At 38.8% G+C, this 14,931-nt stretch overlaps 1 protein-coding gene across 2 annotated transcripts in view; it reads left to right on the top strand.

Annotated features, from left to right (window-relative positions):
• The window catches only part of MCTP1 (multiple C2 and transmembrane domain containing 1), a gene marked incomplete at its 3' end in the record, with an annotated part of 270,851 nt that overhangs the window by 201,237 nt on the left and 54,683 nt on the right, over positions 1-14,931 (top strand). For both annotated transcript variants that reach the window (XM_080572689.1, XM_080572690.1), the window contains exon 16: positions 14,820-14,931. This exon is cut by the window's right edge and continues 8 nt beyond it. In XM_080572689.1, coding sequence (XP_080428815.1) covers positions 14,820-14,931 — 112 coding nt within the window. The remainder of the gene's footprint in view (positions 1-14,819) is intronic.

Genomic DNA, 14,931 nt, shown 5'->3' with positions numbered 1-14,931 from the left:
TGGACCTTGATATTACATATAGTATGTTACATGCAAATATTTAAAAAATGATATAAAAGTGTACTAGGCAGTAATTAAATAGAGTTTTAAGAAATTTAAGTAGTTTTTGGACTGCTATCCACTGTAGGGTTAAAGGATAATCAGATTTTCAGAAGTTTGTTGCCTCCAATATGATAAAAAGCTTTTACTGTTCAATGAAGATGGTAAAATGCTGAACATTTGTCACTAAATTTGGAATTTCATCTGTGCCTACCCAAATCTGTATAGTCTTTTTCTTGATGTTTTCATGCAAGGTTTGGAAATGAACAACCACTTAACTGTGGTGCAACATGAAAACAAAAGCCCCATGGCTTTTTAATACACTCTGAAATCATATAGGAAAAAATAAGCAAATGAATTAATAAATAAAGGAAGCTGTAATACAGCAAAAGGAATACAACCTAAAAAGAGTAAGATAGTCTTGTCTGTAAAATTGGAGGAGATGAGAGAAAGATGCCTTGCAAACTCTGTAAGAATATTTTCAAATGGAAAGCACCGGTTTTCTAATTTCCCACTGTTCCCAGCTGACACGGGGGGCAGGCCTTTAACTGCCTGCCAGTGCTTTCTTCTGTTCATTTATTAGTGAATGTAATGTGCCTGCATGAAGGTGAGGTAGTAAAGAAAAACCATATATAAAATGCAGCTAGCTCTGCTGGTGGCATGGCTCTCTTGAGTCATAGAAGGTTGTGACATAAATAATGATGTGAGTGAAGCTGTGATGGATGTTAGACACGCAGGGTAAAGAGCAGCCCCTGCCCAGATTGCATGCAACTTTTCTCCATAAGGGATTAACCTATACAAAACATATATCCCCCTCCAGGCTTACATTACACCACTAACTGCTCCTAGGGCCTCCTACCTCCTACCTGCTATTTCTATGCTGTCTTGGACCTGAGGTTCATAAAAAACATAAGCTTTTCTGTCTGTGGGACCCATGCAATCCAGCCAAAAGCATGGGAAGCACAAAAATTATTTTGTAGTATTTTCTGAGTAACTCTGTACGTTTATTTTGGACAATGTATGTCTTTGATTTTTCATTGCTTTGCACCATATATAGCCATATACAACATGAAGGCAAAAACATTTCTCATCAGAAAGGAGGATGTTACCCTCTGCTCTGCCATTTGTGCTGCCAGTGGATTTGAGAAAATGGCAAAATAAGGTTCAGAACAAGGAAACTAAACATCTTCCCTTTCACTTCGGTGTCATCTCCAATTTCACAAAGCACCAGACTCGTTGCTACCTTTGAGTTTGTTTTAACCCTTATGAATGGAAAGCCAATGCACCGCAAAGTATCCTGGCACTGCAAGATTTTTTTTTAAATTAATAAAGTAGCTTGAAAGCTGTTTTCCTTTCAACAGGAGCAAGTGGTATGCATCATTTAACCCGGGCAGAACAAGTACAAAGTAGTAGACAGAGCTTTTCTATTTCATCACATTTCTTAATGGAGAGAGGTTAATGATCAAATGAGGTACCAAACAATGAAAGCTCATGCCAACAATGATATTGCTAAATGCTGTATGTGGCCCAAAGGACCTATGTAAAAGGTGTAAAAATGGAATTAAAAAATATGTGGAGGAAAGATTACTGTGCTATGTGAATATGTAGTTTTATCTGTGTGTGCATGCATGTAAAATTATGCATGCACATAATGTATATTTATCTCTTTATTTGGAACGCATTCATTACTGTTTCTAACTGGCGTATATTATTTTTGGTGCCATGACAGGTAACTTCCAGCTATTGTGATTTCCACCTTGCTGGTATTTCAAAGAAACCTAGCAAAAGGAATTGTGGAATCTGACAACAATATATCTTTGCTAGTTTAATTCCACTAAGAGTTATCAGAAACCCAAGAAGAAGCCGCATTGTTTTAAGATATGAAGAGAAACTGTAAGAAGGGACTCTAGGTAGTTTGTTCTATTTTGGACGAACAGTGCAGCTGTGAAACTGTTAATGAAGAAGACAGCTTTTGTGATTATCTTAGATCTCCGCAGAGACTTTTTCCAATAACTCGGATCCTGTTCTCGTTATACACCCAAATTCCTTCTTTCTGCCTGATATTTATTGTAGGTTATTTCAGTAGTACTGTCTGCTGCTAAGATCTGTCATTAATCTCCTCAGCTGCATTTGACTTTGTCGGTCTTCAAATTCTAGCGTTGAAGCTTTTCTTTGGGCCAATATAGTAATGTCATTTATTTTTGTTCTGAGGTAGAAAAATTTTATGTTTATGCTCATCTTAAAATATTGCAACGATTCTGAGGATATATTCCTATATTTTTAAACTTTACAAGGCTTCCTAAGAAGGGGTTGACTTCAGTGTTTTGCACGTTGACTTCTGCCTGTACTCTGACGCATTATGGCCAGCACTTGAGAACTGCCCTGTGTGTTAGGAAACAGTAGTTAAACGTGTCAGTTTGGCTACCATCTTCTCCCACACACTCCTTTCTTCTGCTTGCCTCCCCCATGCTCAGTCCTGGTTCTCCAGAGCCAGCATGATGGGCAGACGCATACAGGAGCTGAGAGCTAGATAGTCCTGATTTGAATCCTGATTTGACTCTAGGAGGTGTTCTGGAGGGATGCGGGGAGTGAATGGAAAGGCATCTGATTAGGAAGGGTGGGATAGGAGACAGTTTAGGATTCTGCTGAGCATCCTGACAATGTGGGAGGAGCAGGAGGAAGAAAAGAGTGCAGTTAATGAGGTGAGACCCAGCAGTGAAGGGCGAGCCCAATTTCCTTGCAGCAGGAGTTATGCAGAGACAGAAAATAAGGGGATGAAATGGGAAGTATATCAGTCAGAGCTGCTCTGATGAGACAGCTCAATAGATGGGTAGAGGGGTCTACACGTGCCGGAATACTGTTTCCTGGACAATATGTAGCTGAATTCTTGTGTCTTGCAAATAGCCACGATGAGCGTCAGCAAAATGTTCAGCCTGCTTTCATACACTGTTGTGAAGACAGCAACCAAGCACTGCTATTACATTGAGCATCAGTTCAATTACTAAAAGTGTGCTGCAGCTCTGAAGAGTCCAGACCTGGACATAAACCATCAGCTTACTTCAACACAACAGGTCAGTCACACAGTACTTTACAGGATGTCTAAAATCCTAGCTGAAACTACCCCCGTCTTCCTGTCCCAGATGTCAGCAAAACCCCGTGTGGGAGCTGGGAGCTGGGGAAGGAAGAATGATGCGAGAAGGAAGGTGGCCTGCTCAAACCTCCAACCTGCTTCCTTGTATATGTATAAAATACGCAAAAAGTCAGTAACTACACCATACATTTTTCAGCTTCTTCAATTGTGAGAGTCACAAGATCAAACCTTAGTCTGAGGTTTTCAAGGTCATTACTATATCGGCATTCCAGCAATGCAGAAGTAAATAGGGAAGTGAGATTTTTCACTACTGTGTAAATCAACTAAACATCAGTGAGTTTGTGTTTGAAAGACAAAATATACTCCTTTTAACCTATGGACAACTTCTTGTTGTATTTCAAAGACACGTTAAAATTAATAAATGCATTAGAACTTATTTTAATATAGGGAGAAAATCCTTTAGAATGGGAAGTGTTAGGCAACAATTATGGGAGTTTCTGTAATAACTTTCAGCCATTTTGGTTTGGCCAAAAGATTCTGAGACTGAATAGACTGTAAAGGTATAGAAACCATGTATTTATAATTGCAAGTCTTGAGTGTGTTCACTTACATTTATGAAATGTCTAATTTCAGAATTTGTTCCTGTCAGTTTTGGTCTGCTTGGTATGTGTAGCACGTTAAAAAAAAAAAAAAAAAAAAAAGAATTATATCTGCTCTTGTTTTGAAACTGATGCTCTCATTGCTATGTTACTCTGAAAAGGAAAAAAAAATAATTCAGAGTGTAATAGTGTAGCAATGACTATTAAGAATGACAACATAGCATTCTGTAGATAGCAATGAAATACTCTGCATGCCTCTATTCACCTTTTAAGGGAGTGCTTTGAAATGAGCATCTGTAAAGTATAGTATTCTTCAATGGTTAGTACACAGTATTGATGATGATGATGGCTCAATAAATGTTTTTTTTTTTTTTTTTTTGGAGCTGTAGAACATTTCTATGTTAAAGTACAGCTAACCATGTTGGAGTGGCAGGCATCTGAATACATGAAATGTAATGTTACTGAAACAATGAACTACTAAAAGATGAGGTAGATTCTATGAAATGTCATATATTTGGAGTGCACAACCACACTTCCTGCAAGCTCCTACAGCATGGAGAGAGATGATTTTAAAAAGAAAGACAGCTTGGACTGCAGCATATTCTGGCTGGAAAAAGTAACTATAAAAACAATAGGAAAGTTGCCAGGGCACACCTCTCTGTGCTATGTATGATTTAATGTAGTTTGTGGAAAAACAAATATAATTAAATTTATTGTACAGAAACAATTGTAAGGGCATGTTTCATTTTTTTAATAGCATGAAAATATATTTTTCCCTGCAGAAGCATTACTTCAACAAAAGCAGCAGGAAACAGTTTTCCACTTAGGATCATAAAAAAGAAAATCTTGTTTTGTTGAATGTGTTTGTCTTGACAAATTACCTTATAGGTTATGGATTAAAAATTTCATTTCTCAATACAACTAACAATAGAGAAACTTAAAACTCAGATGCTAAAATCACACACACACACACAAATGTTAGTAGGTTAGCCTGCTTAATTATGAAGTGTATTTCAGAGTATGCTTTTTATTTCTTTTACGTGGGTTGTGCCCTACCTAGCATTCTGGTGTCCATAGAGCTTGCTGTTATTGCAGTGAACTTCTGAATATTTTCCACCTTGGTTTTTCTTTCAGTCTGGTTGTTTCTGTTTTTTTTTCCAGCATCTTATATGAATGGTTACCTACCTGTAGCCAGAATGTGAGCTTTTTCTGTCATTCCCTAACAAAATGACATCGTTTTTCTTTTGCAAGTCTACATTCTTTAGCTTCATGCAGCACCTCTGGTTTCTCAGAGAGGCATTCTGTTTCAAAAATAGATATACACCTCCTCTGTTAGCTTCCCCACAACAGAGGGTAACATGTCAGATTTGCACTTGCCTTAGTGAAGAGGGGCAGCTCGGTGGGTATTGAGAGAAACTTTTCACAAGACTGAAAGTGCACCAGCCATTGTTAGGTGCAACCAGCATATTTCTTAACCAAGTATCTGACTCAATTTCATGTAAAGGATACCTACTCTTGCAGCAAATGCTGTATGGATCTGCTGCCTGTCTTCAAATGCACCTGAACAGAGCTTTGCACACCAGAGAAGTTTAGCAAAGGCATAGAGAAGTAAAATCAGGCAAACAGTGACTGATACATCAGTAATCTTACCTTAAATATTTTTTATTTATTCCAGTCAAGACTGATTCTACCAAGTCATAAAGGGATAGTTACAGCTATCTTTCCACTCATCTGTTCTGTTTGCAATAGAGTCTCAATTTGAAAATGTATATAAGATATCTTTTATTTAATCAACTGCATTCTAAATACTGTGGCACTTATCTCACTGAAATATTTCATGTTCATGCTGTTTATGCTAATAGCAGGTATTGTTGTTTTACTTATAGTGCCTTTTTTCCACTTTTACCTAGAAGGATATGAACATGCTTCAGCTTTCTTGAGGTCTGCTACAGTCTTCTAAAGAACACTGCCAGTTAAAAATGAACTGAGTTTTATTTTGCATTTTGCTTCTAGAAAGCATTGCAGGATGTAATTATAGCTATCCTACCAGGGAACTAAAAATACTCGCATCTCTCAGCGGCCTTGGCCCAGGGACAATCTTCTTACTACAGAATTCAGGTTGTTCAAACACCTGGAGCTGCCTTGCTCTCCTGTCTAAACTAGTATTCTCTGCTGACTTCTCATTTCTGCAATCTACAATCTTACTTTGCACAAGAAAGTTTAGGGGCTTGGTAAACACTGAAGGAAAATATATACCTAGTATCACTTCTAGACATCCCTAGCATCTAAATAAGCGTAAGCAGATCATTTGGGATGGAAGGAGGGAATACTATGTGATGCCTGTGGGGAAAGAGTGAAGCACGGTAAAGAAATGAGAAGTCAGTAATATCACCCCTGGATTAATATGAGAGTTGCAAATAGAAACAGGCACACTTTGGTAGAGATGCTAAACATAACTCTGCAAGCTTTTTCAGAACTGAAGTTGGAGGGAAGTCTAGCAATCAGTGAAGGAGAAAATTAGAAAATTACAAGACAAACTGAGATATGAAGTTACAGAAAGTGGCAAGGTAGTTGAAATGTATTATTATTCATTAAAATGTGTTTACAGTGAAGTAAGTTAAAAGGTAGAAAGGCATTCTCTTACATTCTGTGAATGACTTGCAGGTTAAGCCATAGGAATTTATAGAAAGCTGGACAATCAAAGGCAAAGAAATTTTAGGCTTTTCATAGTATCATAGAATCACAGAATATCTCAAGTTGGAAGGGACCCACAAAGATCACAGAGTCCAACTCCTGGGTCTACACAGGACCACCCTAAAAACCAGACACTGTGTCTGGGAGTGCAGTCTAAATGTTTCTTGAACTCCAGCAGGCTCGGTGCCATTACCACATCCCTGGGGAGCCTGTCCCAGTGCCCGACCACCTCTGGGTGCAGAACCTTTCCCTAACCCCCAGCCTGACCCTCCCCTGTCCCAGCTCCATGCCGTTCCCTCGGGTCCTGTCGCTGTCCCCAGAGAGCAGAGCTCAGCGCCTGCCCCTCCGCTCCCCTCGTGAGGGAGCTGCAGGCCGCCATGAGGCCTCCCCTCGGCCTGCTCTGCTCGGGGCTGAGCAAACCCAGGGACCTCAGCCGCTCCTCATACATCTTGCCCTCGAGACCCTTCACCGTCTTTGTCGCTCTTTGTTTTTATTTATTTATTCTTTACAGTTAAACTCAACCAATATTCCAGACATGCTAGAACAAGAAAACAAAACCAGTCATCAGTCACAAGTGTGAACATCAACCCGAAAGGCTCACTGAAGTGGATTGATTGATTCATTCATTGATTGCTCACTAAAGCCAACATTAGGCCAAGTTACTTGCCTTCAAGTGATAGTTGATGGCGAGTAGAACCTTTCAAAATAGTTACTAATACATAAAAAAGATTTTAAGGAATTCACTAGGGAAATTTGAATTTGTCTACATGTATTAGTGCTCTATTGAACGGATGTTCTTAGGATTTTGAAAAGTAGTGATGCTGTCTTTTGGTGATTCTTCTGTCATCCTATTCTGTGGTGGCTCCACACCTCTTCCAAACAAAAATTGTAGGTCAGAGTGTTTATAAGAACAGAAAGGAAACAGAAGAAGCAGAAATATTGCTTTATTCTACCTTACTTTCAGCTCTGCGTGAAGGGACAGACTCAGCAAGGGCAGTGTGACCAGTTGACATCTCTAGGACATCAGAGAAACCATTATGTTGATGCAGCTATTTCCAAATAGTGGTGGAAAAAAATGTATAGGATTTAGCCTTAACTAAAAGTTTAAGCCAGAGTGTCCTCAATATAGTAAGGGCAGTGTAGTTCCCGTCTGTGAAATGAGACTTCAAAAACAGCTTGTGGAAGTCTCTCTGCTCTTTTATGGAATCCAGTATCTCTGTTTGTTCCAAACATGAATATGGTTATCAGAACATAAATCAGTATTTTTTTGCATTTTATTAATGGAAATCACAGTATGCCTCTTAACCAGGTAACTTCAGTCTTGATTCTCATACAACTTAAATTGTTTTGCTGTCCCTATAGGTTTTCCTAGAGCCAAAAGGCTTACTCCTTCAGTGTCTAGACTTCTAAAGGTCCATTTATTTCAGTGGTGATTAGTTATGAATGAGTGGTGGGGAGGGGTTGTTTAGTTTCTCTCTAGTACCAGTAGAAATGAGCACAGAAAAGCCATTTGTGAAGTGTAAGTAGCTCACATTCAGCTGGTAACTTTTTAAACTATGTGACCTATTTTTCTCCGGAAAGAAAAAAAAAAAACCTACAAGTCTTTATTTTCCAATACTTGGGTAATGATGACTTTTATGCTCTATTACACTTGTTATAGCGTTTGTCTTAAAATACTGAATGATTTTCTTTCATCTGCAATTATATAAATAGCTGTAATTATCAAATATGATCCATGTTGTGATTTTACACCTTTCATAAAGTCAGCACTTTGGATTTTGCTTCTAAAGTGACACATACATTTACATTTTCAACTGTCCCACCCTCAGAGCAGTGCAATTGTAACGGAGCAGAATTCTGCTAGGTTCCAAATTTTCGTGTAAAGGAACATGAACATAGTTTTGCAGTAGAGATTTGTGTGTTCAGAAAAGTCTAAAATTATGTGAAATGTACTTTTAAGAAATGTCTTCCAGCGTGTGACACTTCCAACCGAAATGGCATGTTTATTTCTGTAACTGTTAGGCAACTTTTAAGGAATTTTAAAGTTAGGAACAATGGTATTGATTTCCAATGGAAAAATCATATGCAACAGGGGGAGGACTAAATGCATCCATTTTAAAAGCTCATGGTAAAATTGGACACTTTGAATTGTAAAGAGGCTTGAGCTTTACAGCTGGTTGTCACCCCTCTCTGCAGAACTGTGCTAAAAAGTATAAGTCAGCCTAAGAGTTCTATATTAGAGCAAAGTGAAATCAATCTGAGGACAGGCATTAAAAGCACTTTTTTGCTTAGAAAATAATGGCTGTAACAGTGTTCATGGTAATGTTGCTAAAACAAAGACATGGGTCATTCAGTAAACAATTAGGTTCTGTTCAGAAAATGTAGTATTAAAATGGGACCAAGGCTCAATGAACCATTCTCAGACGTGCCTTTGATCTAATGTATCCTAGTAGGGTGTTTGTTACTTGATACCAGGTATTATTGCTCATAGAGAAAATAGTATTGATTTCTCTGAGTTTGTCTGCATTTTAAAAGTCTTGAGACAACAAATCTGTGTTGAACTGCCCTGACAACAACAATAGGCAGTGTGATATGGGAATGGTCTCAGTGAGCCATATTTCCCTCTTCTAATTTTAACCTGACTACTAAATCTGCAATTTTAATAATGCAGCTCAGAAGCTGTTAAATGAAGGAGAAGAAATGACCCAAGAGATACCACATTTTGTAAATATTTACAGATTTTTTTTCCTTTTTTATTTCCACCTAACTTTTGCTATATGAAACTGAAAACAGTGACATGAATTTTACATTACTAATTCATATGCTGTTTAAAACAGTGCTGTATTCATGCTCTGGGGTTCACTTTCTTGGAATTGTCAGCATTCTTGGAGCAAAGCCTTAGCACTTTCATCTATGGCTTCTGCAAAAAGATGTGAAATGTCAGTTACAAGTTGTAAGAAAAAAAAATAAATGAAAAATTTCAAGCTCCTACCTAGCAGGTTTTACTGGTGCTGGCAATCTTGTAAAGACAGGCAGTTTACATTATGATGTGATTGGATGTTAGTATGAAGGTTCTTCAGAGGAAATAAGTCTATCTAGATATAGTTGTGTTTCAAAACATCCTGGCTGGTATGAGGCGCATTAAGTGAGTCATATCTAATTGTCAGACTTGCTTCCTTAATAAATAGCATTGCACCACACTAAGGTGAAAGAATGAAGATGTAATAGAACCATGGATTTGTTGTACAGGTTATCATGGAAATACCATTACCAGAAATCTCTGCCTGGTAGGAAATGGAAAGTCTTTTGCTGTTTTCTTGTAGATCATGGGACCAAAGTATTCTAACAAGAGCTGTCCTAAATACACCAAAAGCCTCACCAAGACTGATGTTAAAATAATACTTCAGTCTATTAAGTGTATATAAATTTTTTTGTGTTCCCATGTTTTAGCCATTTTCAAGTTGACCTGTGCCTATCTAAAGAAATGGAGTAACAGATAGTGTGTTTTAGATTCAAATCTTTCAGAGTCCACTGCTACCTGATGCTCAGGTAACTGGATCTGAAATTGCAAGAGTGCTGAAAAAAAAATGTTGGCGGATGCTTTATAATATGTTCAAAAGACATATTTCTTCCAGACTTACCTCAGCAAGGGCTCTACGTTCTAAATGGACTTCCATATATATTTACATTAATAGCGGTGTGTTTGGGATCTGATACAGCTAAAGGACATATTTCAGTTTTAGATCGTTAAATAGAAGTGCCATAGAAGAAGAGAGGAGCCATCATCCTCAGAGGTAGCAGACCAATTTTTTTAAATGGAAGAGGCTGCTGACTCTCCAAGGTGCAATGAAAATTATTTTTAAGTGTTTTACAGTATAAACACCATGCAGGATTTTGCTGGAGCCTTAAAACCTGCAGTACTTAATAGAAAGTCTGTACCATGCAGATATGTGGGTTATCTTTCATTCTTCCTAGTCTTCTGAGAATACATACAAGGGACAAAACCTCAGGAAATACAATTGTCCTTTTAAGCTTAAAGGGTAAATGGATGATCTTATGATTAGAGCGCACTGTTTGGAGTTGCAGACGTAGGCTCTGTTTGCAATTGTGCCAAAACTCTGTTCAGCCAACTTTTAAATTTCCAGGATAATCAGGAGTTGGGTAAAGCATATAGTGCACAGATATAGATAATACCTAAATAAGGCTGTAAGGATCCTCTTTAAAAACGAACAGAGAAAGCCATAACTCGGAGAGGAGGCTGTGGTATGAGTGACGTGCACTGTGTGACATGGCGGCGACGGAAATGTCCGTATCTCACCCTACTGCTGAACACATTACAGCCTCTGACTCCGGGTGCTGTGAATACAGATTTCAGAGGTTCCCGTGTCAGCCTGGGACTCGCGAGGTGACTCAACCGCTTCGACCTCCAGTCCCCAATCCCTGCAGCAACAAGCCCTGAAAGCTTAGAGGCTGGCGTGCCGTCAAGGCCCCTTTACTCTTTTGCCGCAAGGTAATCCAGATATCACGGTTGCTGAAAGGTTCTGGAAAGCTCCCTACGTGTCAGCTGGAAGCATCCTTTGCTCAGCTGTGTGACTTTATTGAAAGCAGGCATTTCTGTGAAGTAAGCGTTTCCTAATTTTTGTCAGAAGGTTCTCACACAGCTGTACTTGCAGCCCTCCTCCTTCAGCTGTACGCTGTTCCCTGCTGCACCTGAAGATGTGGGTCAGTGTCTCCTGTCTGGGGTGCTCCCTTTTCTTGTATGCTGTTTTCTGCTGGTAGTCAGATAGAAGGAAATGGAAAAATAAAGAGAGCTGGGAAAGACAAGGGTTAATGCTGTGAAGTCTGTGGGTGCAAACAGGGTTCTGTTAAAAATGAAATGAAATGGGGTGGAGGTAGATAAAAAGAAATCTGAAATAATTGTTCTGTAGAATATGGCCTTTCCACATAGGCAGAAATCTTTCTCTTCACTTCTGTCTGAAGAGAGAGTCAAATAGAGGATCTCATCTCTTAATTAGAAAGAAAAATACTCATCAAACACATCTCATCACTGGAAAGCTAATGATCCACAGCTGCTAGTCTGAAAGGGCAGGCTTTTTTTCTGAACAGTAGGAAGTGTTAATCATTTTGGATGAGATTTCTTTTTAAAATATACTGTAGTTTGCAAAAGAATAGGATATTCAATACTCCAACTTAAATTATTTTTTGAAGTGTTGTACACGAGGGATAGTGTCATGTGTCTCCCTGAACGATCATTTAATGCATGTGTCTCTCACTAAGAGTATCAACTGATGTGATGTTGTAAATGGCCAGTTCATGCCTGTGACTCTGAAAATCTTGATCTCATGGGGGAGAAGAAAAAGTCCTCCCTTATAGCCTTCTGTGTAGGAGATGGCAGCTATATTAAACTGTAACCTTTGAGACTCCCACTCCTCCCTTAAAATAGTTGGCTTGTTTCAGTAGTGATGAGGATCCTTTTTTTAAACAAGTTAAAGCCATTATTTCTTTGGAAGAGGGCAAACCAGATAGAGTCCATATTCCACTGGATGCTTCATAGGCATAGGCAAGTCCCAGACCTGCCCTTTTATTCTTGTTCCATAGCCTTTCTAGACTTTTTTTTTTTTTTTTGGTCCTTTATTTGTTTAATGGATGGATATGTAAGTTTTCTTCCCGTTCATGGATGAAAAGAAGTCAAGAGAATAGCTTCACACATACCACTTCTTCCCTCTCCCCCTGTCTATAAGGTCCTTTGTGTGCAATAACTGAGCCCCTGGATTTTCTTGCTGTTTTGCACTAGATTTTGGGGTTGTTCATTTTTACTGAAAAGTTCTATCTCCTACTGGGAATCTGCTTGTTTTCTCCCTTGTGTGTTTCTGTGAGTGCATTTTTGTTCTGGGGAAGAGAGTGAGGCCATTTCACTTGCAGTGCCATCACTGTGCTGGTCTCATGCAGCATACATCTCATTTGTGTTGCAAATATAGAGACCCTGTTTTCCCAGTGCCTGGCTGAGACAGGTGCCTGAAAGGAGGAACTAGTTGAAATTCAGCCACACTAGATGGAAATGAAGCTGGCAGGTCAGCAAAATCGTCTAAAGGAGATGGCAGGTGTAATATCCACATTGTGGAAAAGGTATGTCCATACAAGTCATAAAGAGGTAATATCTTAACATAATATCTTATTAGCCTACAAATTACAGTATTTTAAGGAATTAATAGCCTTAAGGATCATTTGGCACTTAGAAATTTCAGGTGATGTGTATTTGAATGGGGACTCATTGACGTCCTGGAGTACAGCTTATGTGATGACCATGTTCCACAGTCTCTTGTCAGGTCAGTATCTCCGGAGACCACCTGGGTTACTGGCTTCATTTCTCAGCAGCCAGGAAATTACACAAAGATTTCCTTTCCATCTTTTTAACCTAAGTTGGGATGGGAACTTAAGGGGGACTGTATGCATTGCCATTTCTCAACTGGTAATCTCTGGGGTCTGTTTTACTGGTTGGATACTGTCTGCTGACTTCCAAAGCTCCCTCCAGCATGTATGCATTGACTCAGGGCCTTTCTGAGGTTAATGGGAGCAAGAACTTTTTGCTTTTCTTTTGAGATACGAATTCTGTTTTTAAGTTGGCCATATCAAATTTACTGCATCAAGTTCCTGCAGATCATGCTCTCAAAAGGGTAGTTAACAAGCTCATGGAGAAACTCTCAAAATCTGTGAGCTGTTGTTTGCTTCTTATTCATTACCATTCCTAACAGATTTCCTTTTAAACTAAACAACCTAAAAAAGATGGTTTTCTTTCAAATGAAATATTAACTGTTGGGAGTGCCAATATCCTCTTACATATGTCACACTCAGTGCTTTTTCAGTTCTTTCAGTGTTTATCATGTTTGTCTTGCAGTCTCCCAGGACTTCTGTATGCATAGCATTCAGTGATAGGGGTGTGAGGTAGCTTAGCTGATCTTGAGATAGGAGATGACTTAAAACAAAGATTTTTTTTTCTTTTATGTGGAAGCTTGTATTTGGTAAGAAGATTTTGTTTTAAATTGAAACAGGAACCCAGCAGAAGACTATTAAAATGCCCATTTTCTTTTTACTCAAGTTTATATACATCTTGGTGACTGATATGGCAAAATAAGCCGCTTTTTAGTTTTCCTGGTTACTGGAATTGTCTTAGGTTTGCAAGTTATGTGACACAGCACCTTCATTAATTTTAGTTGGTAGTAAAAATACAAACATTCCAGAGCTTAACTATTTGGATGACAATGGCTTAGCAAGACATCTGAAGCTTAATTGTAAGCTGGAGTAAATAGCATGATTTGCTATAACACTTCCATTTGTGGTTTTGGCCATATTAGGAGAAAACAAACTCAAGTTATGGTTTGAGCTGGCTAAAACAAAGGGGTGTTTGTTCCTAAGTAAAATGGGGTGTAAAACTGGTTTTAGTTTGACCCCATCTATACCCAAATATCTTTACTTCTTTCTTGCAAACCAATTATTCCATACTTGAACCAGCAGGGAAAGGTATCTAGCTGAATGTGTCTCCGCCAGACAGCTGCAGCATCTGACAAAAGTTTAGGACTTCCAGGCTCCAAAAAAGTCATCACTGTACCGATTCTCAGGACCGACAGATCTGGAGCTGAAGTCCACCTTACGAAGCATGTCACAGCTCTGTGGTGTACGGAGCTGTGTGCTGGAGGTGGGTTTCTGCGGGGGTCCCAGTTCCCTTGTACACTCATGGAAGCTTGCATCTCTGGGAGACGTCGCCCACCGCGCTCCTGCCAGCCCCTTCAGCAAATGGAAGTTTTTGTAGGGGTGGACTTCAGCAGCTGCTCAACACCCCTTTCAATCCCATTTTCTTATATTCTGAGGTCATTACTGTTTCACCGTGTTTTCACTAAAATACTTGCATGCTGTTTGCTTGTTACTGTGATTTTTTGTGGATTTTCTGTACAAAGGAATTTTTCACATTTAATTACTTCTTCTGTTTGTGTGACATTACTACAACATTATTAAGTTCTTTCTTTTGAACAGCAAATTAACTTTTGAAATAACCAACTTTATTACATTGTGATCTAATTTTTATGCCATTTTGCATTATTTTGTCCACATAAGCATTATTTTATGAGAAAACAATTAACATTCCATCTTAGGCTATCCTGTGTCAACTTTCATAGAATCATAGAATTTTCCTTTGCAAAAGATAAGGTACAAAACAGTGAAAAGATTAGCAGTTGCTTTGCACAGGTAAGTGGCTACTCAGTGAAGTGGTTTAACAAGTTGCCTGCCTAAGGATAGGTGATTTACTTTAGAATGGTTTTAATTTGTTGCTCTTAGCTGTGCACAAGAATTTAATGTAATGCTGAGTTGAATCACATTTTTTTTCGTGCTCTGTCTTCTAGCTTTTTCTTTTTGTGGTCTGGAACTTTGAGCTCTACATGATACCCCTGGCTTTGTTGCTGCTGTTGGCATGGAACTACTTCTTGATCATATCGGGGAAAGATAACAGGCAAC

Source organism: Anser brachyrhynchus, assembly GCF_964034855.1.
Source record: "Anser brachyrhynchus genome assembly, chromosome: Z".
Lineage (NCBI taxonomy): Eukaryota > Metazoa > Chordata > Aves > Anseriformes > Anatidae > Anser > Anser brachyrhynchus.
Note: the sequence above shows the minus strand (reverse complement) of the source record. Positions and strands in the feature narration are given on the sequence as shown.